Genomic DNA, 24450 nt, shown 5'->3' on the forward strand with positions numbered 1-24450 from the left:
GAGGAAGAGAGCTGGAGTCAACAGAGGAAGTCGGCCCGGCTGCTGGTTCAGTACAGCTGTCGGCTATGAGAGCTCTGAACAATTATTAGGACTGAAAACTAGCAGTTAGTGGACACTGTGAGTTTTAAATATATGACTGACCTATTTATTGTTTCTATTAACGGATAACTACATGGCTGCGACAGGACGCCGGGACTCCTCAGGTAACCTGCTGCCGACATTTAACTTTTAAATTTAACTCCATTAGTCACCACTCATTTGTCTTTTCTAAAACAAACGTTGTTTTGTTTGTTAATACACAGTTTAAACCTTCCTCTCCGGAACTGAAGCTAGTTTTGGAGCTGCGTTGTGGTGCCTCAGGTGTTGTTGTTGAGACATCCACAACATTAAGGTCACTTCAGCTGTTGCTGTGTTTCTGCTCTGTCATCTTCTGGGCAGCTGAGGCACAGTAGTCATTGTCAACAAGTGTGTTTTTCCCAAACAGCTCTCTCAACATCAGGTTTTGCTGTGTGACTCCATATTGTAGACTTTGTTGACCTAGTGGGGTTTTCCCTCTTCACTCCACCACAAGTGGTGTCTTAATACAGAGAGCACCACTTAGACAGAGATGTAACTGTACACAATGACAGAGAGGTTGTTAAACATGGCCTCCTTTTGGTTATCATTCAGCCGTAAAACCAGGAAACTGACAAAGAGACAGGTGTTAAAGTATTCTTTTTATCTAAAAATCCCTGTACTTTATGAGATAATATGTCAAAATAAAAATAGTTTTATTTTATTCACAATAGACTCCATTAGAGCTGAAATGGTTTGTTGACTAATTAGTTGAGAGAACATGTCTTATTATCCTGTTATTTGACAGTAAATTAAGTGTGTGATTATTATGCCAAATATTAACAGTTTCCAGCTTCTTAAATGTGAAGGTTTGTTGCCTTTATGCATTCCTATAACACCATAAACTAATACATTTGGGTTTTAAATTGTTGGACAAGACATGTAACCACAAGGTGTTGGGTTTGTTAAACATGCAATGGGCGTTTTCACTATTTTCTGACGTTTTTAGCTGAATTGATGACTGTTTAATCTTGAAATACTTGACAGCTTAATCATAATTTTAACTAGTGCTTAGTTGCAGCCCTTGTTGTGTGTTTGGAGGGGTTCATCTCTAAATACATGTACTGTACAAGTACTGGAATTCATCTTTACATTGAATCAGCTGACTTTATATTAGCCCTGATTGTAATGACAGGTTGCAATGACTCCATGGTTTCATGGTCTAAAACACAGTGTTGGTAAGACACAGATGCTGCACCACCACCCCTACCATCAGCCCACTTTTCAGCAAGTGCGCAACATCTACACAGCCCGACTCCTTCATGCATAATAATAGTTCCAGCCCTGTTTCATAAGCTCCCCTCATGCATGGTTGAATCTGCAGGTCTTTTTTTTTTTTTTTAAAGATTGTTGATGTCGGTTGGTTGAAGCTTGGCTCCACAGATTATAGTGTTCCTCTGTACTGTGACGAATTTTTGAACAGTGTGTGAAAGTTCATTCTTGACCTTGAACTTGAATAGTTTGATGAGAAAGGTTTTTTTCCAGCATTTGTAAGATTGTAAGATGCTGTTGAATGCTCTTAAAAAGGTAGTGTGATGACCTTGGTTTTTTAAGTTTGTGTTTTCCTTGTGTCTCTAAGAAGCCACGTGCCCCACATACAGAATAAAGCTTGCTTTATGTAGCATCACACAGTGTGTGTTCAATAAGCTTCAAGATAAAGGGTCGGTTCACCCAAATTGAATGAAGTTGTTTTTTTCTTTCTACCCACCACTAATGGTATCTAGCTATGCATATGTAAAGGTTTTGAGATAGCTGTCTTTAAGGTTTGTTTCTGAATATATAGAGGATTTAAAAAATAGTTTGTGGTGTTCAAAACACAGAAAAGCTTTAAAGACAGACTCAGTTTTCTCAGTGCAACTGGAACTACTTTTTGTGAAAGAATTCTGAACTGTGATCTACACAAAAACTATGTTTGTGCTGCCAGGACAATTTGCTGTTGAGTTTTTCCAAAAAGAATGTATTGCTCTGTATCCTTGCTTACCTCCATGGTTCTGTGGTGGCAACAAACTTTTCAGACTTGCATATCTCAAAACCTTGGCACATAAAAGCAGAGCTATCTCCACTAACTACTGTAATAAGGGTACTTTGGGTAAACAAACAGTTTAAAGTCACATTATCAGGCCCTTTTTCCTTCCTCCGATAATGAATCTAACCCATTGCTGCAAAAGAAGATGTATTTTAATTCATAAAAGGTATCACATCTTACAGACAAATAACCCAGAACATAGTTATCAGCGTATTATGTTTCTTTGTTCAAGGTGTTTCCTTTAACTCAGGTATTAGTGGAAGTTTTGGACTCTTAACCTGTGGGTGGCCTCTCACTGTGGACTGCCAGACAAGATCTCACCACAGATACCAAGTTGTTGACAGATTCTCAGTGACAGTAAGGATTTAGACTGACAGACTTGTAGCTACATCTGTGTTTCTGCCAGCACTCCACAGGCGACTGTGAACCGGGAGAGTCAGATATTTTCACAGATTCACTTGTCTTAAGTCACATCTGGTGGCACGGTCAATGGCCTGCACCCACTCTTGTTTGTCCGATTGCTATCTGCCGTGACGATCGACACACTCCTCCAATCAAAGATATGTGTGCACTTGTGCCTATTGTCTGCATGAAATGCAAGTTGGTTGGATTCTTTCACCAAGACACGCAACCGCTGTCAAAGCCAGGGCAGCTTGCCTGCCTCATTTGTAGAAGAAGTAATTAAAATGCTGTCACTCTCAATAACCTCTGATGAAGCCAACTGCTCATCTGGATGCTGTTCATGTCACTGTAACAGCAAATTGTCACAGGTTAACAACAGGTGTTGGATAATGTAGGAAATGATCCCCATGAATGCAGGTTTTGTTAACTGCAGGAAACCACAAGTGGTTCATAAAATCTCAGGTTACAATATATTTCCATAAACGTTTCAGTCAAACAAGCTTACAGACACCAAGCAAAATAAACAAAGTGAAGACTTAAAGACCTCAGATTTAAGTTAAGACTTAAACCATATGAGTGTGACCAACTAAAAACGTTAAAAAAATGTATTATATCAGATGCCTCATAGTTTTAAAGATCTTCAAAACTTTGTGCGGGGCAGTTAATGTCATGCTTCATTTAAAGGCCAAACTGTGTTTTTATTTTTGCCACAGAAATGTAACTTAGTTTATTTTCAGGCTGTTCTCATGCGCAGTTCATACCATTTCCTGCAAAAAACAGTGCACCAAAATTCATACATACCCCATGACAAGCAAGTAATTTGTGTATAACTTACGTATTTGGGAAGGCTGCGATCACGTGTCCAATGCGCTGACAGTAGTGAGAAAGAAAGTGGTCCCAGTTGTAGGCTGGGGTGGTAGCTGGGTCACACAGCACGGGACTTTCCCCAAGAGACAGGTGTTCAGGACTGTGTGAATTGAAGTGAACTTTGAGTTAGGCTTGAGCGGTATCTAATTTTTCAGTTTGGGTGTGCAGCACTTATCCCCATCCCCCGTCATTTGAGGGGGCACTTATTCTTAGGAAATTACACAAACTGTTGTATATGGATACATTGTTATTTTTCACATCAAAGTTTGTTGGCAGATTTTTTTGTAGCTCCAGAGGGAGCTGCACAAACTCTGATAAATTGCCTCAAGTGGTCAGCGTCAGTGTCATTTGGATCTGAAGACTACAAGTTTTAAAAAATGAAGAAAAAATATGGTGGTGTGGAGATAGGAAGTGAGCTCACAAGACCTCTGTAGCTGCTCCTTATCTGTACTTAAAGCCAGCAGCTCAGTAGCATACCCAAATCTCCAACTGAGCTGTTGGTGGTCAAGTTGCAATTTGGGGTAATGTGGGTGCAAGGAAGGTGACAAGGAAGAAGAGTACATAGAATAAAGGATGATATCTCTGGTTCTGCCGCATCTGTTTTCACCTTAAATTTAAAACTGTCAATCAGAAGTCCAACAATGTCATAGGAGTGCAATGCAAAATCAGTGGAGTACTCTTTTAGGCCATACTCGGATACATAATTCGAGAGTTTAAAGGTGGAAAATCAGCACTTAGTCTTTTTCATCTTTGTTTACTAAATGTATCAAGTTTGGATTAGGATTGGAACCTGCCATCTTTCCCAAATAGATTGACTGGTCTTTTAGTACACACGAGACAAGGGATAAAACTGAGTAATTCATGTTTTCTGATGCCCTTGAATGTTTGTTTACATCAGTAATAGGCTCGTGAACTGAAAGTACTAAATTAGCTGGATAATTGCTTTAAATAAAACCCAGAACAGTCCATGTTTCACATTCCGAACAAAAAAAAAAAAGCTGAATGCACCTTTAACAGCAGCAGAAATTATAAATTACCTTGATGTATTGTGTTCTAATGTTTGATTGTGGTGCCACAGAATAATGCGTGACAGGTTTTTGGAGTTCAGCCAGTCCCAAACATTTCCTTGTCATGTTGAACCTTCATCTTGTTTACAGTAAGTGCTGACTAATACTGAACACCAGCAGCTCATTTGTCCTGTTTCACTTCTCGCTCCCATTAGAGAACTCTGCCAAACAAGTGGTTTGCTCTGCTGACTTATTGTGTCTGTTGAGTTTGGATTCACCCTGACTCAGCAGTTTATCTGACCTTGCACAAGCTGACTTAGACTGCCCAAGTCATTGGGTCATTTCCTAAATGCAGACTGAGTGAAAAATCTGAGGAACTCCAGTCAGGTCCAGCAAGCTGAAGGCATGTGACAAGTATTAGGCACGATTAGCCCAGTTTCTGATTTGTGGCTTTCCTACGATGTGGCCGGTTCCTACAAAGACATGGCATATCATCCAGCTTTGTTTCCAACCATAAACTGTGCGCTCTGTAGAAATGTTAAGCATTTTTAACGCAGGTTAGGTTTTTCAAATTAAACTTAATCAACTGGTCTCATTGGGATTGCGATCTCATTTTCGAGAGTGACCTGGGAACAACAAACGTCATCATCAGACAACCACACAACACACATATAAATAAAAACACACACCAATAAGGACAGATGACCAAAGAAGTAATAAAGAAGTAATAAGAAGGAAACAAAGTAATAAAAACAATTACAAGATTTAAAGTAATAATAATAATAAAAAACTTTAAAGACAAGATTAGTGTCCATATAAAAGTAGAGCTTTATAGATAATTACTACAAGATGATTTTTTGTCACCTGCTTAAATTGGCCTGTTCGTCCATCTGTCTGTCAGTTTCTGTTACTCTAATTTTTCAATTTTTTTCCCCTGTTTTCTCTCACCACACATTTGTAAACATGGTTAGTATTTAAAGGGACAGTTCACCCCAGAATAAAAAAATAACAAGAAGGAGGCTTGCACCAGGTCATGATTTCTGTTTCTGATTTTTGTTGTTGACTTTTTTTAAAGTACATTTTGAGCATGACAAGCCAAGTGCCATCTAGTTCCATTATATTGGAGAGAAGGCAGGCATCTCTATAGCCGATATCTCCAACACTCTGCATCTCACACAAAAAAACCATCTAGATTGATAAATAGCACTGCAAGAAAAGGAACAATATGTACTTTTGATTTTGGGGTGAACTGTCCCTTTAAAGACTTAAGTTAGTTAGTTATGCACACTGGCACATCTACAGTGATGTTGATCAATAATTAAATAAATGACATAATTGAACTTTTGTGCACAGCAGAATTATTTCACCACCCACCTAACTTGAAGTTTAAAGTCAACTATTTAGAATTTACCACACTTTAAAACAAAATGATGTTGAGATACTGTAAATTGTGTTTCTGATGTTGTAATTGTCTGAGTTGTTTTGTTATCGTCTCTTTTGGTGTTGGTTGGTGTAGCCTGTGGCTCTAGCATTAAGATGTAAGATGGACAAGTTTAGGGTTGACAGGGGGCAGAAATTTAACTCTTTCAGATGATACTGACGAATTTGCAGAACAGACAGAATTTGAATGAAAGCCAGAGCATATAATAGTTTTACCACAAAGGAAGACTTAAATCAAACATCACATTTGTTTAATTTCGACTGAAAACAGCATGAGATACTGTTGTACCTTGGATATAGGATATTAGGGTAATAAAAAATTATATTTTGCCTTTATTTTGTTCTCAGCCAGTGGAAAGTAGTGTGTCAAAAGTTCTTAAAAGCCCTTGTCATCATGCTCGTAGTGTTTCCTTGTTCTGCCCGGAAAGAAGTGGGAGATTTATTACGTGTAACGTCATACAAACTCTCCTGAATTTCTGTACTAACACTTGTCAAACCCAGTCAGGTTAGACTTGTATAAGATATGTCAGCTCTTTCATAACCGTCCCAGTCATCTACCACACTGATGTCAGCAGTAACTGGCAGACATACGACAGACTTTTTGGGAAAATAGATTTCCACACTCACTGTCTCGTAGTTGCAGCTTGACATCAGTTTCTTAATTGTATTTCAAGGGGACAAAAGACAGAAGACATTGTGGTGAAAGTCATTAACACTCTAAATACAACTGTAAAAATCAAGTACTGGCTATTTGTGCACCCTGTACTTATGAAGACTTTCCATAACTCCTCTGGAGTCAGCAGGGTTAAATCACACATGTAGGTGTCTTTAGCATGTTCAAAGTGCCAGAGGGGAACGAGGGGAGTTCATCCATACACATTGAAGACAAAGGGAAGGTGTCAGACTGAGGCGAAAGTAAAAGCTGAAGACTGACTGTTCAGGCTGGGGCACGTGTGGTGTTGACAGGGTGCTGTCAGGAAGTAGCCAGTGGAGTCAGCTTTTCATGAAAGGACGAGACTTTGGCTCAGGAATTTGGAACTGGCTCAATTCATGTGACCGCTGCTTTTTCCTTTCAGCCAGCAGAGACTGTACAATTACAACTCTTGTCCTGGTGCATGTCTCTGAGTTTAGGGTAATTGCTTTACTGCCATGTAGGCTACATTTGATTTATCCTCGCCTTGAAGCTCTTTAGTGTAACAGCCTTGTGGCCTAGCTCCATTTATTTATGCCTCCTATACTGAGGTACACTTGTTGTATAGCAGACACAGGCTACTTCATCCAAACAAACCAAGACCAACTCCATTAACATAAAATTAACAAGACAAATAAACAAGACTAACGCTGTGCTAGTGACTCTGTGAGGCAGTATTTAAGCACAGCAGTACTTTTAGCTAAATGCTAGCATTAGCATGTTAACATACTGACAGTGCAAGCGCGCTGTTGTTTGGGTATAAAGTTTACCATGTTTGCCATCTTAGTTTTGTGCAGGGAAGTGATACCAAGTACCGAACCAGTACCAGTGTTTAATTAATAAGCTGTATGCCTCACTATGTGGAATGATGGGGATCATTATTGTATGTGCAGGGCAACATCAGGCTTGACTTAAAGGTCCAGTGTGTAGGATTTAATGTCATCTAGTGGTGAGGTTGCAGAACTTTAACCTCTCGTAGGAAAGAAGCAAGCACTCTCAAAATAAATCCACTCAATAGGTGCACGGCCAAAAGCACTTTAACCTCTCCCATGTGCCAAGTGTGTAGAAGAACTTAAGTGGCTAATGCGAAAAAGCGAATGGCCTTACCTAGGGTTAATATTTGATTTGTACATTTTGGGCTACTGTAGAAACAACATGGCGGACTCCGTGGGAGAGGGCCCGCTCTGTATGTAGGTATAAACACCTCACTCTAAGGGAACAAAAACATCACAATCATTCTTAGTCTCAGGTGGTTAGAAACTAATCAAAATATAGTTAAGCATAGCTATGATGATATATACCATTAATAGATTCCTCTAAATCCTACACACTGGACCTTTTAAGCATTACTTTCCTACTTTTGTAACAACAAAAACAAAAAGGAAATGAATAAATACACTGATAGAAATTTACTGAGTTGTTATTTATCATTAAAATTATAAATTGTGTGCCAGTAATTTGGTAAAATTCTTCAAAATTAACAGGAATTACAATTCAAGTGGTAAAAACTTCAAAAAATTAAAATTCCAGTATAAAACACATAATGTAACAGCACAAAATAGATTTTTAAATTCCAGTAAAAAATAATAGCAGCTCAAAATGTAAACATAGAATTGAGCTGAATAAATCAGCCTCATTGTCATTGATACCCAATCAAGCTATTTGAGTCAGTATCGGCCCAATATCGGTGTTGAATTGGTGCACCCCTCGTTTAGCATATTATGCTAACATTTACTAGTTAGAGTTTTAGTTATTTAGGCCAACATCCACTTAATGAATTGATCATGACTCGAGATGCATTAGGATTAGTGTGGCTAACCACCTCAGCTAATCAATTTCTTGGGAAAAATCCTGACAGGAAAACATTTAGTCACACAACTTACTAAACTTAATAAATACCAGCTCTAATGAGGTGAATCAGTTCAGGCAATATCAGTCATAATGATGAGAAATGACGGCAAAACTAATTTAGGAGAATTGTCCTGTGTATCATCTGGTTTCTAATAGCACATTGTAGTTTTGAACAGTCGAATCAGTTTCTGAATTAGCTCAAACTGATAACTTTGGCATTCCTGTAATTTCCTGTTGGCCATCAGTCTGCATGATTAATTGATCAGGCTCGAGTACTGACACGGGATTTTCAGTTTTACCACTAGAAACACTTAGGATGTTAAAAAATAAAGTTTTTTTTAAAACCGTTTACTTTTCTCTGAATAAGCAGAGGTTTAAGCAGGTTTTATGCACTGAGATATTTTTGAGTTTCTCAGTTCAGCTTGTGCATCACTTGTCTTTGAGTAGGAGTCTTGATCACAGATTTTTATCTTGTCTGAGATTAAGTTCTTAGAAAACTAAATGTTCCTTACTTTTATCCTTCAGAACGAGAAGGCCTGTGCAGCTCAGTGAAGCGCTACGGCTCCACAGACAGCAGTGGGGAGCATGACCATGAGAGTAACTGTCATGGCAACAACCACAGCAACCATCGGTTTCCCACGGCGGTGGCGGCAGGTCATTGGGTCGGGACTGATCAGGAAGAGGAGGCCATTCGCAGGAAGCTGAAATACTTCTTCATGAGCCCTTGTGATAAATACCACGCCAAGGGCCGCAAGCCTTACAAGCTGATCCTGCAGCTGCTGAAGATCATTATTGTCACAGCTCAGGTACGTCAGACGTTTCATCTAAATCCTGTGTTGCTGTTTTTATTCTCACCTCAAGATTGTCATTCATTGGGCTTCTGAATTAACAAAATATTAAGTTTTTAGGGACCTAAAATACAGGAAGAATGACACTGGCGCCTACAGCCTACAGATTATGCCCGCTTGCATAGTGTCGATGCTTTAGTGAATTAGAGTAGAAGAGGTAGTCAGAAATGTATACTGGCATTCTTTTTTACTTCATTTGTCAGCGCACAACTCTGTCTATCGTTATTTCCTGGGTGAAAGTTGTCGGTGATTTATGATGTGCAGAAACACTCAGAGAGAGTATTCTGGTTATATAATACACAAGCCAGCCTGCAGTCTAAGAGGTGCACCTGGAACGAACTGCCTCAGGGTTTTTCTTTGTCCCCACTCCTCCTCCTCCTCCTCCTCCTCCTGACATGTCTCACTCTCCTGTCTCTGTGCTACAGTTGGTGCTGTTCGGCCTCAGTAACCAGGTGGTGGTGACCTTCAAGGAGGAAAACACAATGACCTTCAAGCACCTCTTCCTCAAAGACTACGATGAGTCCACAGACGACTCCTTTGCTGTTTACACGCAGAACGATGTCTACGAGCACATCTTCTATGCCGTGGATCAGGTCAGCCCCAAGTACAGAAAAGCTGTGTAATATATTAAAAACCACTTATTAAATAGTGCTCCAGTTTCTGATTCTCATTTTTAAAGTATTGTGAGGTTAGTAGGTCAGTGTTACACTCTAGCTGTAACGCAAAGTCTGTTTTCTGTCATAACAGAACAACTTTTATCGGTTCTTTGAATACAACAACAACAAAATACACTCCGCTGCAAGACTAGATGGGGTACTTGTGAATAATATTAATACAATAATGATAATATATGTTAATAAAAACATTGCATGCATGCACAATAAGTATATTTCTACCTCACTCACTAAGAAACTGATGTCGTGACACCATGAGAAAATACATTTTTTTACATTTTGCTATTTCCATTTAAAATTTCCCGCTCACCTTTTGGTTTGCAGCTGTGATCCTGACATCATAATTCCTATGTTCTAAATAATATACATGTAGTATGAGGGTTTTAGTAAGTGATTGATAAAGATTTTATGAAAATGTCAATCGTGCCTAACATGTCCTTAACCAACTGTCATGAAACCTTGCACCATTTAGAGTTGTGCAGTGGAAAATATGTGTAAATGTCTTCAAACTTTAAGGCCCAAATTTGACTGAACTATTGGTACTCCAAAGTTGAATCAGAATACAGTGTCTGGGAACAATACATGTGTGTGCTAAATTTTCTGCCACTTTATCCAATAGTTGAGATATTTGTTTTGTTTTTAATTTACCTGGTCACAAAACTAACTCTTCATTTTTTCTTTTGAATTGTTAGTATTTTCTGCTTTATTTTTAGTTTCTTTTTTTTGTTGTTGTTGTTTTCTGTTTGTAACTGTGTTTTTATTTATGCTGCTGCCTGTGTTGCCCAGGTTTCCCTTAAAAAAGAGATTCCTAATAACATTTGGACTCTACTGGATAGATAAAGATTAATGAAATAAATAAATAAAAATATTTTATTCTGGACCAAAGTGGTGAAACAAGTGATGTTGCCATCACTAGATGAAGTTGTAGATCCTTTAATAACAAACTTAAAATGGAGTATCAAATAAAAATCAGAACGTGAGCTGGATGGACGATGGTGTTAGAGAACTTTTTGTCATGGCCACACAAAAATTAGTGGGTACCAATACACCTTCAGTGCTTGGCTCCCTGCTCAGCTCAGTTTTTTCTTCTCCGCAGTATCTGGCCCTACCAGAGACCACAGTGGGACGCTATGCATATGTCTACGGTGTTGGCGTGAACGGCAGCGCGCTCTCCCTCTGCCAACAGTACTACAAGAAGGGAAGCATTGACCCTGCCAATGACACCTTCAACATAGACCCTCGCATCATCACAAGTACATGAACCACACTGTACAATGTTAAGGAGATTACTATCCTGTGATTCTGCTAACATCACTAACAGTGCTGGAAGGCTGTGATCAAGTCTCTCTGTGACAACAGGTCACATTTAATAGTGGGGTTTGTAATTGCCATTATTATGCCATAGTTTGTGAGAATATAATGGACTGAAATTGTCACATCACATAAAGTGCACTGTGAGCATTTGTGCCACTCCATGTTAACCAGAGCAGCCATTCACTCTCACTGAAAAACACAAGTGCACACTTCCTTTTTACACAAGACTAACACGTGAAAAAGTGGAGATTGAGCTACAGAAGTAGAATACAAAGGCTTCTTCATGCATAGTTTGCATTTGACTTGATTTTACATAGTCAAAGGTCAAGCAAAATATTATCTGCACACTGTCCAGGGGGACAGTTGTTGCCTAAGGGAGCAACACAAGCAACGTCTTTTATCACTTCAAAGGGAAACGTAGGACAAATATTTGACGATAGACTCTGGCTCTCGCACAAGTAGCTAGTGTATGTACTCAAACAAAAAGCTGCAAAGTTTTTTTTTTAAATTCCGTTTTAATTTTAATTTATTTAGTTTTGTATTGGCTTTAATAACATATGCTACTGTTATTAATATGATTGGTACAGAAGGTCATTTCATTCACTGAAAGAACGCTTTCTCAACCTTATCTCATGATCATGACTCACTATCTTACTATACGAGGTCCGGATTATGGAATTAGAAAAGGTAATTAATTATTACTATTTGAGAAGATGGTGATAGGGCTGCATGATTTAATATCTTGCTGTTATTTCTCACTTGGATAAAGACACTGGGAGTTAATAATGTCGCAGAGACATTATTATTAGTATGTCAACACTGTGCACACATCTCTTGGGACTGCTCAGGTGCAAAGCACAGTCTGACCTATGTCAAGGTGCTGTGTGTTCCTTCAGGAGCAGGGAAAACAGTATGAGCTACTTTATGGGTACAAAGTCATGCAATCAGAAATGCTTCCAAGTGGCCTCTGTGCTGATAAAGCATGCAGTGAAGTGTGATTAAAAACATTTACAGTGGCATTATAGAAATTTGCCACTGCAGCTATTCAGGTCATATAATCTGGTGTATGATGTAACGCCTGATCTCGTAATTATGAGATAGAGAGTCATAATTATGTGATACAGAGGTCATAATAAAAATGCGATATGGGCAGCATTTTTTTTTCTTCAGTGAGTGCAATGCCCTGCTGTAGATTGCACCTTTGGGGAGGTCCATTTATTGATATTTTGAACATTCCTGGATGCATGTAATTGTTATGTAGAACAATATCAGACAGTTTGAGGCAGGGGGTTATGTACAGGGAGCAGGACGTTATTGCAAGATAAACCTCAACACGATGGAGCCTAATTTACTGAAGGGGTTTATTTTGCGATCTTGCTGTGCATTATCTTGCTTTTTACACAGCTTTTTACTAAAGAAATCAATAATGTGACACAAAATATTGTTTTAAAAATTATTTTATTGAATTGATAATCAGCAAAGCCCTGTAAGATTTTTTTGGGCTTCATTTAGGTTTTTTAGGTGTTTTTTTTTTTTGGTTTTTTTTTTCTTTTGGTAGAATAGTTTTTACTATCAAAGAGGGGTCATTTGCTAAGTTGCTGTTTTTTTCATAGTCCATTTTCCTGCGTTTCCTGCATGTTTTTGTCTCATGATGGCATTTTATGTCAATTAACCTTTCAAGAAGAGAGAAGTTGTTGCATATCCTCAGTTTCTTACTTCCTCATATCGTTGTGTGTGTTTTTAAGAGGAAGTAAGAACAGTGGAAACAACTTCATGTTAAAAGCTTTCTTCACTTTAGCTCTCAAGTTCGTCAAATGCTCCTTTGTGATCACCAACTTAAAAAGAATTTACGATAAGGTTTCATACTTGTTTTTGAAAGGTTGTACTCTTTATGTAAAGAGGAACAGCAAAATGCCAGATAATGGAAATTATGTTATTCTCCCTCTCTCTCTTCAGTATATGACTGTTCCCTCTCTGTTCTCTCTCTACTCATTTCAGACTGTATAGGTATCGACCCACTGTCGGTCCCACCAGCTCCGCTCACCAGCAACTACAAGAACTTCACACTCAAGTTCCACAAGTAAGGCTTCATTTTTCACATGGCTCCGGCGTTCTCCTCGTTTGGCCTCTGTTGTTTGTTGAGATTTATCTCTGTAGTATCTGATGATGACATTCAACAAGCCACTTATGTCTGCCACACGCACGCTCAAGCATGTATACAAGAGCACTCACACAGGTTTTGGTACAAAAACACAGAGGCACAGAGGTATGTAAAGTATCTCACCCTGCTTCATTTGTGTTTGTTGTCAAATGTAGTCATTCTGAAAACATGAAATTCTTCCCTCTGAATTGTATGCAAGCCATGAGAGGCCATGGCTAATGACTTATGAACAGGTGAAAAAAATGTTTTTCCAGGATAATCTTTCTAAAAAAAAAAAAAAAATTTCATCTGTGAAAAATGTTTATTGTTGTAATACTCACACAGCTGTTCTTAAGTGATAAGCCCTGTTTCCACCAAACACTTTCAGTATGGCACCTCTGGAACCAAAAGTAGCGCTTCAGACATGGTACCTAGACCACAGCGTTTCCACTGCAGACTACACCCTTAAATGTGGGTGGGGGTATCGTCACTCATTGCTCCGTCCAGCACTCACTGTATTTCCTCATTGCCTCGTTTATCGTCCACAAAATGAAGTTGCACGCCGACATTTTCAGAACAAATAAAACAGGCTGCAGTGAGAGTCTCTCTCCATGGGATATTTATAAATAGCAGGGTTGTGCATTTAGTCCTTCTCAGGCAAGCTCGGGGGTTTAGTGTTGCAGGAGCCCACAGGAACGACACTCCGCAACACTTTTTTTTTTTTCTCAGAGTGAGGATTAGTATAGCTGCCCTTCACCTAACCAGGCCAAAGTTGATATATATAAACACTTAAAGATCCACTCATTACTAAAAGTTTATGTCATAGAAAAACTAACGGTCAAAGTTGTCATGTGAAGTATTTAAGGTGTGTTGATTGATTTACGTCATCTAATGCACTGAGTAACATTTCAAGTAAACGTTCCACATTAAAAGTTGTCAGCAGTCAGCTCAGTGAATTAAGTTATTTTTTCTCTGACTCCAGCTGCTGCAAGAGGCAGCAAAACATCCTTTCATTTTATAGTTCTAGTGTACTAATAAAACTCTCCACAGTATGAACAGTGGTTACATGAACTTAAAGGGAAATTTTGGTTTATTTCAACCCGTCTCCTATCGTCCTAAATCTGTTTCAAGTGACTAATGACATAAAAATAATAGTTAGCATGTTAGCCGTTAGCCTAGATACAGCCGGGGCGCATAGTAGCGTCAGACCTGTTAAAACGTAAGTGAACGGGCAACCTTCAAGTGCAAAATTAGTCCACTAAACAAGCTTTTTTTCCACAAAGACCGCCTCATATCGTTAGGATAAATGTCAGAGAACATATAGAAAACGACATGTAAACGTGTTGTCTTACCTTACCGGTGTGCTGCCATGTTTGTTTACCATTTAGCTCTACTTTCCAAAGCGCAGCCGAAATATATCTCGCAAGCTCTAGATAAAGCCCAGTTGGATACTACCCCAGGTGGAGGTGTCTCGTCCTTGGTCACATCCGATATGAGGCAATCTTTGTGGAAAAAAAGCTTGTTTAGTGGACTAACTTTGCACTTGAAATATGCCCATTCACTTACGTTTTAACAGGTCTGACGCTACTATGCGCCCTGGCTGTATCTAGGCTAACGGCTAACATGCTAACTATTATTTTTATGTCACTAGTGACTTGAAACAAATTTAGGACGATAGGACGACAGGTTGAAATAACCCGAAATTTCCCTTTAAAAACCAGCCACAACTCAACATTGAGCAGAGTGACCGTCCGCTGTTGACCAATCAACAGACTGTTAGTACCAGATCTGTGTGCTAGGTACCTCAACAGAGGTGTGACCAAAAATGTTAACAGCACAGAACAGTACCATTGGTACCATCCACAACTTTTCACAGTGGAAACGGAAAAAAGTGTACCAAACTGAACTGTTCTGCTCGCTGGAAACTATGCTATAGACACAACAGTTGAGATCAGACCTAGAAAATAGATCTCCAGAATTTTTGTCTCACTTGCCTCTCAGGGCTTCCGTACTTTACCATTTGTTTGTGTTTTCTTTTTTCAAGACTCATTAACGTCACCATAGAGTTCCAGCTGAAGGCGATCAATATACAGACCATCATCAACAACGAGATCCCAGACTGCTACACTTTTTTCATAACGGTGAGCAAAAGGCAAACGTACAGCAAAGACACAGCTGATGGTTCAGCTCCCAGCACTGTTGAAGACCTCATACTGGGATATCCAGATCATGTTCACATGATTATACATATGATCAAGTTGGGTTTTTTTTTGCTTTCTGGCTCAAGAAGGAGTATAGTGTTTTGTGTCTTCTACCAGGAGGCAAACATTTTCTGCCGGAGTTAAATTATGCAGCTCTGAGCAGTTTGAGGCCATGTTTCTCAGTCTGAAAAAATGTTTACTTTCCCTAGACTTTATTGCTTATTAGTCCTACTTAACCTGCGACAGACACATGTTGACATAGTGTGATTATTAGTCAGATCTTTTTTTAAATCACAAAAATTTAATATTTTATTTACTGATTTAACTGTTGAGCGATTTTCTTGTGCATACTATCTCCCCACATAATGGTCTCTACACTGTAAGGTATGTACTGTAATCCTGGTGTAAAGCACTAAATCCATACTATTTTCGTTTTTGTTACATAAAAAGTCAGGCTTTAAAATATTTAGTCCAAAGAGGATACTAAAGTCATCTTTAAAAAAATCCAAAATATGTGTGTTATTGCATATAGAAAGGCTCTCCTGTCATTAAACCCCCTCATATTTCAACAAACAGAAGACATGACCTCTGTGCTCTCAGTGGTAGCTGCAGCCCTGTTTGATGGAAACAATGAATCCCCTGTGTCTATATTTCATTACACAAACGTTATTGTTTATTGTCTGCTGGTCGTCTCTCTCCTCCAGATAGTCCTGGACAACAAGGCTCACAGCGGCAAGGTGAAGATCCGGTTGGAAAACGAGGCATCAATAAAGCAGTGTAAAGACCCGAGTGTCTCTGGACAGGGTGAGATGATGGGTGGGACTAAGTGGGATGATAATGAGCCAGTAGCAAGCTAGCAATGGTGTTAAAGAATATGAGGAAATCTATATTGAATGTTGCTTTCAGATAGTATTACTGAACCAACAGGAAGTTTCACTGCGTGAAGATATTTATACACCACTACTAGTACTTTGCAGTAGTGGTGCACCACTAGTGACTGCTCTGTTTCTGTCCTTTTGAACCTCCAGCTGAGAACTACACACGCGTAGCATTTGATGTCGCTGTGGCTCTGGTGTGCGTGCTGTCACTGCTGCTGTGTGGACGCTCCATACTGCGAGGCATCGTGCTGCAGCAGGTATGAAAAAGTCTGTCACAACTAAAGGAAAACATACAACAGAACAAGCCTTGAATTACAGTATTACAATCGCCAGTCCATAGAGAATCATGGTTTACATGGTAAGAAATCAAGGGAAACATTAGGAAAAACAATCAGTGAATTTCTGTATTTACTATAGGAATGTCCAGTCAACAAACCTTCACTACATGTCAACCTGACAATTCAACCGAATCCCTCTCTTTCTGTCTCTGTGTGTTTATCAGGAGTTTGTGGAGTACTTTAAGGAGACTCTGGATCGGAAAGTGTGCTGGGCGGACCGGCTGGAGTTCATTAACGGATGGTATATCCTCCTCATCGTCAGCGACATCCTTACCATCACTGGCACCATCATCAAAATTGGCATCGAATCTAAGGTATGTCCTGCTTACCGCCACACCCTTAAGTGACAACACCTGCCATACTGTAGTTTTTCCTTTTGAAGAGGAGTTATATGATGTACTTATCCACAGTCAGTACCTCCATCTACTTCTGTACATTTTTTGTATTTTATCTTGTTCTGTAAAGGACTTTGTAACCATTATGAAAGTTTATTATTATTACTGTAGATAATACACTGACTGTGGGTTCATACAGCCTCACTTCAGAAGATCTGAACTATCCTTTCAAGTATCTTTTCTTATCTCCTGACAGAATATGTCCTCATACGACTTGTGTGGCATCCTACTGGGAACTTCCACACTCTTGGTGTGGGTCGGTGTAATTCGCTACCTCACATTCTTCCAGAAGTACAATGTAAGTCACTGACACACTGATGTGCATCAGCTGTTAATGTTGTTCACTTCCTGTTAATTTAATAACTTGTCAAAAGGTGAGAAAATGCCCCTCTTTGAAATAATGTAATAAATCCTGTTAATCAAGTCTCTCTCCTTTCTCTCACACGTTGTAATTCGATCTGTCCAACGTCTCTGCGCCTCCCTTAGATCCTGATCGTGACACTTCGAGCAGCGTTCCCCAATGTGATTCGGTTCTGCTGCTGCGTGGCCGTCATCTATCTGGGGTACTGCTTCTGTGGCTGGATCGTCCTGGGACCATACCACGTCAAGGTGAACACCGCTGAAACTCTTGTAGACAGGGATGTGAAAATGTTGTGTAATACACTTGTTTGTATTGACTTCAAATTAAGTTCAGTCTGGAATTAATTACACAAACAGTTTTGTCAAATGTAGTCCAAAAAAAAACACAACGTAAGGATTTTCTACACATGCTGCAGCTGCAGCTTTTAACACTGACTCTTTTTACAGTACATCACTGTCAGACAAGATTTAATACTGTCCCTACCATACAAATGCTAGAATGCTATATTTGTTCATGAAATTATTTAAAGCTCCCCTCCTCTTAAAAGTGTGTTTTTCTTCTGTTCATGTCCCCAAAAATGTCTGACCTTGACTATACTTACTTGTATCTGAAAGGTTTGTCACTAGAGAGGTGATTTTATATTCCTCATCTGAAGGGGGTGCACTTCTTTAAAATCTGAGATTCTCAAACGTACGCCAGGCAAGCTAGATCAGGAGTGTCACTAATGAGAAAGCCTTGTTACTTTCTAATGTGCAGATGCTGGCAAAGAAACCCCTAATACATGTGATGTAAAAATCTCAGTCAGATATAATGTATCTCTCTGCAAACTGCTGGCACTGCTGGTTACAAGCTAACAAACCAACAAACATAAACAAACAAAAGATGTTATCTTCACTTCTGATACCTCTGTTAGCTGTCGATTTGGGTGCACAACAGACTCCTCGTCTGAGTCTGGGTCTGACTGAGGCTTGTTTGCACTCTGCTTTGTCACCGTTCAGCCTGCCGCCAGTCGTGGTGGTGGTGAAGCCACATCCAGAATTGCTCAGCTAGGGAGAAAGAGTAGATCTGCACCTGTTTGTTATGTGGGAAAACCATTATAAACAAAATATAAATCACAGCAGAGTTTTCTTTATATACTTTAAATGTGTCAGACTCTAAACATTTTTATACTTGGAAAGTAACACAGCACTTTCATCACTGAAAGTCATCACTGAACGATTTTTTTTTTCATCAGTAGTTACCCTTTTCAACGCACATATCGTGTGTCAACTTTTAGATACTTTGAGGTATTCTTTTTTCACTTTTATACGTGATCTGTACCATTTTGAAATCTACAGTCTTTGAATTTAAGAGCCGTTATATAACTGTCTGTTGGTTCCACATAAATAGTTTGGTTTACATTTTATATTTTATATGGCTCGTTTTTGAAATGTATGAAAATCACCCCTCCTATTGGCCTGAATCACAAAACCAGATTTCAGTCGAAAAGAGTGTCCCCATTCTCATTATCTGAGGTGAAACCCTGTTCTCATATGAAACTCTGCTTCCTTTGTCACCACCCACAGAAAGTGACTCGGTGAAACTTAAACCACAGAAGACTTACTCATAGCGGTTGTCCCTCTCTTTCCTCAGTAGACATCCTGAGTTGGTGTATTATGCTCAATTTGGATGAAGTTCCTGAGTTTAAACAGTTTTCAGTGTGTTACCTCTGACTGTCAATTATGTAGCATTAGTTACTGTAACTGCAGGCTTTGTTTACCATATAAACAATTCCAGTTTGCAGAGCTTTGACTTGGCTTTCTGTTTTCTGTCCCCCAGTTCCGTTCCCTGTCCATGGTGTCAGAGTGCCTATTCTCCCTCATTAACGGGGACGACATGTTTGTGACGTTCTCCGAGATGCAGGAGAGCAGCACTCTGGTGTGGCTCTTCAGCCAAGTATATCTGTACTCCTTCATCTCCCTCTTCATCTACATGGTGCTGTCGCTGTTTATCGCTCTCATCACAGGAGCCTACGAGACCATAAAGGTAGACAAAGACTGAAACCAAAGAAGATGGTCATTTCTGTTTTTTTAAACAGAATTAAAAATAAGTAATGTATACTCTCCACAGCACCAAACCCAAGAGCCCATCCACATCACAGACCTGCATGCCTTCATAGCAGAGTGTACGGATACACCGAACTCTGGGAAGTTCAGGGGTCTGGAGACCTCGCCGTGCTCCTTCTTCTGCTGCTGTGACAGGTGAGGAGGACAGGGCACAAGACTGATGAAGAGTAATATCTAAACAACATGTCAGAAGGGTTCATTAATAATCAGACAGTAGCAGTAAAAGAAAGAAGGTAAAGAGATATTATGTGACTTACCTGGTATTATCAGGTAACAAAATGCATCCATATGTTTTCGAGTTTGGGGACTCTTGAAAGAGTTTCATCTGACCAAGCCTTTATCAAACTTCAGCATATCAACTAAACTAAATGAAAATTTAAAATATTGGAGTTACAAGGACAGTGCATTTTGTTTTTTACTTACCTCAGTTGTTCTACTGTCTGGCATCTCCACTACAGGGCAAAGTAACTGCAAAGAACCTACACTGATACTCTTTGGTAACTAGGATAGTTACCATCAGATACCAGGGTAAACAAAAGTGCTGTCCTCTTCCTGTTTTGGTTTTGCAGTGGTTGACGCACTTCCTTTGTGGCGTAAATCGAATCGTCATTTGCCAGAGAGATCGTAACCAGTGGCAGTCAGAATGTCATAGTGAAAGCGAGGCTAATAGGGAACCAGTCTTAACATTATTCTGCTGACAGAACATTGTGCAATCAAAATCTACTTAATAATGATAAGTTAAAGCAAATGTGTGTGTGTATTTCCACCTTAAAATCTCACTATATCAATGTCTCTACTTTGATCCTGTGTGGGGACCTTTGTCGTGTCACACTCCTCTCTCGTCACATTTCCTGTCTGCCAGAAAGAAATCTTTTAATGAGATTTTTTTTTACATGGCAACGTGGGTTTGTGTATTTTGAGGTAGAGTGATCACAGCAGGATCAGATTTGAAAAATATTGCATTTCTCCAAGACATTTTGATCCTTTTCTAAATTTAAGTTTAATTACCATTATGTGACTCTAAAATAAGAATAATTGATTATAATGTCAAATATCATGACTGTAGAAAATCTTAACGTCTTGCTTTGATCCCCTCTAGAACGACAACATACGAGGATGTCCTTTTGGTGAACTGAAGTTGACCTCATTGACCTCAGAAGCCTCACTATCCCCCCCTGCTGACCACAGGGATACACTGCACACTCCCGACGCCAAGTATCTCTGTGCCATCATGCTGTGTCCGGGGCTGCGGTCGAATAGTCTTTTTAGGCTGAGGAAGGTTCCTGACTGAGTGACTGAATGACGAGGAATAATTTATGAGGCAACCATGATAAGAACTGGTCGCTAATAATAATAATGATAATAGTGATAACTAATAATAATAGTGCTCCACAAAGGCAGCAAAACAAAACAGACAAGTCATAAAATCATCCTGTTTTTAAAGAAAACAGATGATGGTGTATGAAAATTAATACAATAAGGATGCACACTTGGTAGTCCATCGTCAGGACATTGTAGCGTCACCATGGCAGACCTACATCTAATAACATTCATTGTCGCATAATTAAGGAGCCAAGTTGGATTCTCTTACCACCGCGGCCATCTTTGACCAAGTCCTTTTGGATTCTCCTTCACATCTTTCCTTGTCCTCATGACTTTTTCCATCGAGGTCAAGGAAAAGTGCTTTGGAAAATACTTTCTTTTGACTATTTGACCGCAGCCTGGGACAAACCTCATCTGAAAGAGGAGTCATCATCAGCTGGACCAGCACTCTGTAGAGAGAATGTGTAACAACACATTTTCTTTTTGGACCTCTGAAACTTGAGGGCTGATGCCGGACTGGACCTTTCTCTGCATGAACAAGACTTTGCAGCATCATGGATGACTACTGCACAGCCATTTCTCTGTCCCGTGTTGGTTTTTAAAACAAAACAGTATTTTTTTTTCTTATGTATTTAAAGATGCACAATGTTGGATCAGGACCGGAACGGATTGTCAGGATGCTAAGTGGGTGCCATGATGAGGGCTGCGTACATGGTGCTGACTGTTTTTATCTTTTGAGTTTTTCCTTTTTATAATATTTCAAAATAGGTCACCTTTTGAGGACATGGCAATTATTCATCTCACAAAACATATCCAGCATCCTTTTTCTTACAGTCAATTACTCATCGTCATCCCATTGCTCCCCAGTAGTACACACAAGAATCCACAATGGGACGTGTAAATCCATACAGAATGAGGGACATAATCCTTATAGTAGTCTGTCTTTTTTGAGACAATCAGGGAGACACTTTATGACATATTGGAAAACAGGACCATAAACAGTGTAATGTTTCAGATGTGAAATTGATTTGTTTTTCTCTCCCACAAGCTGCACCTTCAGTATAAAGTTTCAGACACCTTGTTTAGCTGCCGTTCTACTGCACAAGCATCACATTGCCTTTAAATGTGGACACCAGTTAGTAGATTGTGTCATGTATTGCATTTATCAGAGTAAGCATCAGTATAATGAAGCTCTCAGCATTGACTGTGGTTAGCTACAACGAGGAGAGCTGTCCTCCAGGCCCATATGCATGTTTCTTTAATGAAGTTAAAGTATGTCAAGGAAAAAGAGTTCATCCATTACAAGGTAGAAATGTTAGCCCCGTTTTTCATTTCTATACAACACTGATGTCAGTCTGCAAACTGTGCCTGACTTGTTTTAAAGAAAAATGACTTGAACTGCCTGACAAAGTGGAACAGGGTTAAGGGTAGCTAAAAAGAAGACAATGTAATGATAGCAGAAACATATTCGTAGCTCTGTAATAATGTCGAGTCACGCTGAATCACGTCAGTTTGCTGTCTTTGTAATGATGTCTAGAGCTGTGGTCCAATGACTGGATCCTTTGTGGACGCTTGAATTTCTTTTTCTTTGTACCGCACAGAACGCACAATATCTGACGGAGTCCCACAGTCTGGACTCCGGGAGGTGTTTTTTGGGAGATAGTTTATTTTATGAAGAGAAGATGGCCCAATGCGAATCACCGCACTCTCATAGACTTTGAGGCACATTCCTGCAAAGTGTGTGAGGGTTTAGGGCTGTCACTGTCAAGACATTTTAAGCCCTTTATGAACGCTTTCAGTAAGTCAAGATTTGTGCAGACTTTGCCTGAGAAAATTAGCGGCAATTCATAGTGTTGGGACATTTAAACACTGGCTTACCAGGGACAGGAGGGGCTGACAGATGGGTGTTGAGCCTGGCACATAACATTTACACAGAAACACTACATTAAGGATGTATTGATCCATTGAAAAACACATGAAATCATAAGAATGCAGGGATAGATTTTATTACATACCAAGTTTATTTATTGACAAAATAATAAATTAACTATTTGACAGTTACCTCTCATCCACTCTGTGAGGCAAGACCTGAAAGCCGTTCAAATTAGGGACCGACCCTTAAAGTACCTTGGCTGTTAACAAGGTAAAAAATAAAAAGTCCCAGACCCACAATTGTACCGTACATAACATTTTTTGGCATCCTCAAGGTAGCATGCTGTGTTGCCACAAAGTGTTGCCATTCCTATTCACACTATTTTGAACCCTTGCAGTCTCCTGCTCTCATTTTTACCAGGTGACATCAGTACAGTCCCTCAGGGTTCAGGGCTTAAGGTCTGCGGGAGGGAGACATTGGGATTGGGCCACGATCTCTCGTCCAAACAGTGACAGGTGACTAATAAACCAGCAGGGTCACATTAAAACTGATTATGATGGTGGACTTTGGATCTAGATGGCAAACATGTGCCAAATGTGTCCATAGCCTTAACTTTGATTTTTCTGTCATGCATGTATATATGATCTAGTGTTAACTAGATGTACCTTTCCTACAGTTTGATGTTTTTATACAAATGATTTGCACTTGAGAAATGCAAATATAACAATGTGAGTCATCTTTGTGGTGTCATATATATGTTGCCAATGTACTGATTAAAGTGTCAAGGATCATCTTTGATATTATGATGTGTTATTTCATTTTGTTTTGTGGTTTTATAGGATTTACAGGACTTCAGGTGCAGTTCCTGTGGATTGTCACAAGGGGGAGTTCATGTCTACAAGTTTGATTTCCTACTTGGTTGGCAGATTAAAAAGCCACATGGAGGTTTTAAAACAAACTGATTCTTGATTTTTAAATAAACCCTTCGATGTAACACACAGTTAAACACAGCTGTTTTGAATACCCTGCATGTTTTAGTGGACACACTGCAGCTCAGAGCTGTCAGAGAGAGGAAATTACATCTCTGGCGTTTTTTTTTTTTTTCTTTTTCTGCAACAGTCCGATATGATGAGCTCATTTCCTGCTTATTGAGCTTCCCAAGTGAGGCTTGGCAGCTGATGTAGCACATCTTCCACAGCCTTCCACCCACTTAACTCTAATATCATCATACATTATGTACTGCTTTAGCGACGCCTTGATGCTTCATGTCAGACTGTGTGAGAGGGAAGCCAAATGTAGGATGCAGAGCTGAATATGCCTCATAGAAATGTTTCATTTGTTTCTCTTACAGTAGAGAATTAGCATTTTTGGCAGGTTTTTCTTTTTTTGACATGACGTCTGTATACGCCAGACTACTTTTACTTAGTGCCTTTGATGTACAGTGAAAGCCCTGAAGTATTATCTTGCTCCAGAAGCTGCTAATGGTCCATCAGTTTGAGTTTCAGTGTGCTGAGCTCGGGTGTGGTGCTTTGTTGATGCAAGTTTGATCTCAGCTTGAATTAAAACCCAGTCACTTGTGGCTCGCTGTTTGAAGTTCAGGGC

At 39.5% G+C, this 24450-nt stretch overlaps 1 protein-coding gene across 1 annotated transcript; it reads left to right on the forward strand.

The window, feature by feature from the left end:
• mcoln1a (mucolipin TRP cation channel 1a) lies at positions 1-23646 on the forward strand. The gene is made up of 14 exons (XM_033625097.2): positions 1-203; positions 8924-9204; positions 9672-9839; positions 11017-11173; positions 13233-13314; positions 15419-15515; positions 16280-16379; positions 16604-16710; positions 16956-17105; positions 17383-17484; positions 17673-17795; positions 19366-19572; positions 19657-19787; positions 20752-23646. The coding sequence occupies exons 1-14, from the start codon at positions 173-175 to the stop codon at positions 20786-20788; spliced, it is 1773 nt and encodes a 590-aa protein (XP_033480988.1). The 5' UTR covers positions 1-172; the 3' UTR covers positions 20789-23646.
• Positions 23647-24450: the final 804 nt, after the last annotated feature.

This window comes from Epinephelus lanceolatus, chromosome 3, assembly GCF_041903045.1.
Source record: "Epinephelus lanceolatus isolate andai-2023 chromosome 3, ASM4190304v1, whole genome shotgun sequence".
NCBI lineage: Eukaryota > Metazoa > Chordata > Actinopteri > Perciformes > Serranidae > Epinephelus > Epinephelus lanceolatus.

Bases quoted from the DNA above. Each gene is read 5' to 3' on its own strand.
- mcoln1a (XM_033625097.2), top strand. From the start codon at position 173: ATGGCTGCGACAGGACGCCGGGACTCCTCAG. The intron at 204-8,923 runs GTAACCTGCTGC...TTTATCCTTCAG, and splicing joins AGGACGCCGGGACTCCTCAG to AACGAGAAGGCCTGTGCAGC. The intron at 19,573-19,656 runs GTAGACAAAGAC...TACTCTCCACAG, and splicing joins GAGCCTACGAGACCATAAAG to CACCAAACCCAAGAGCCCAT.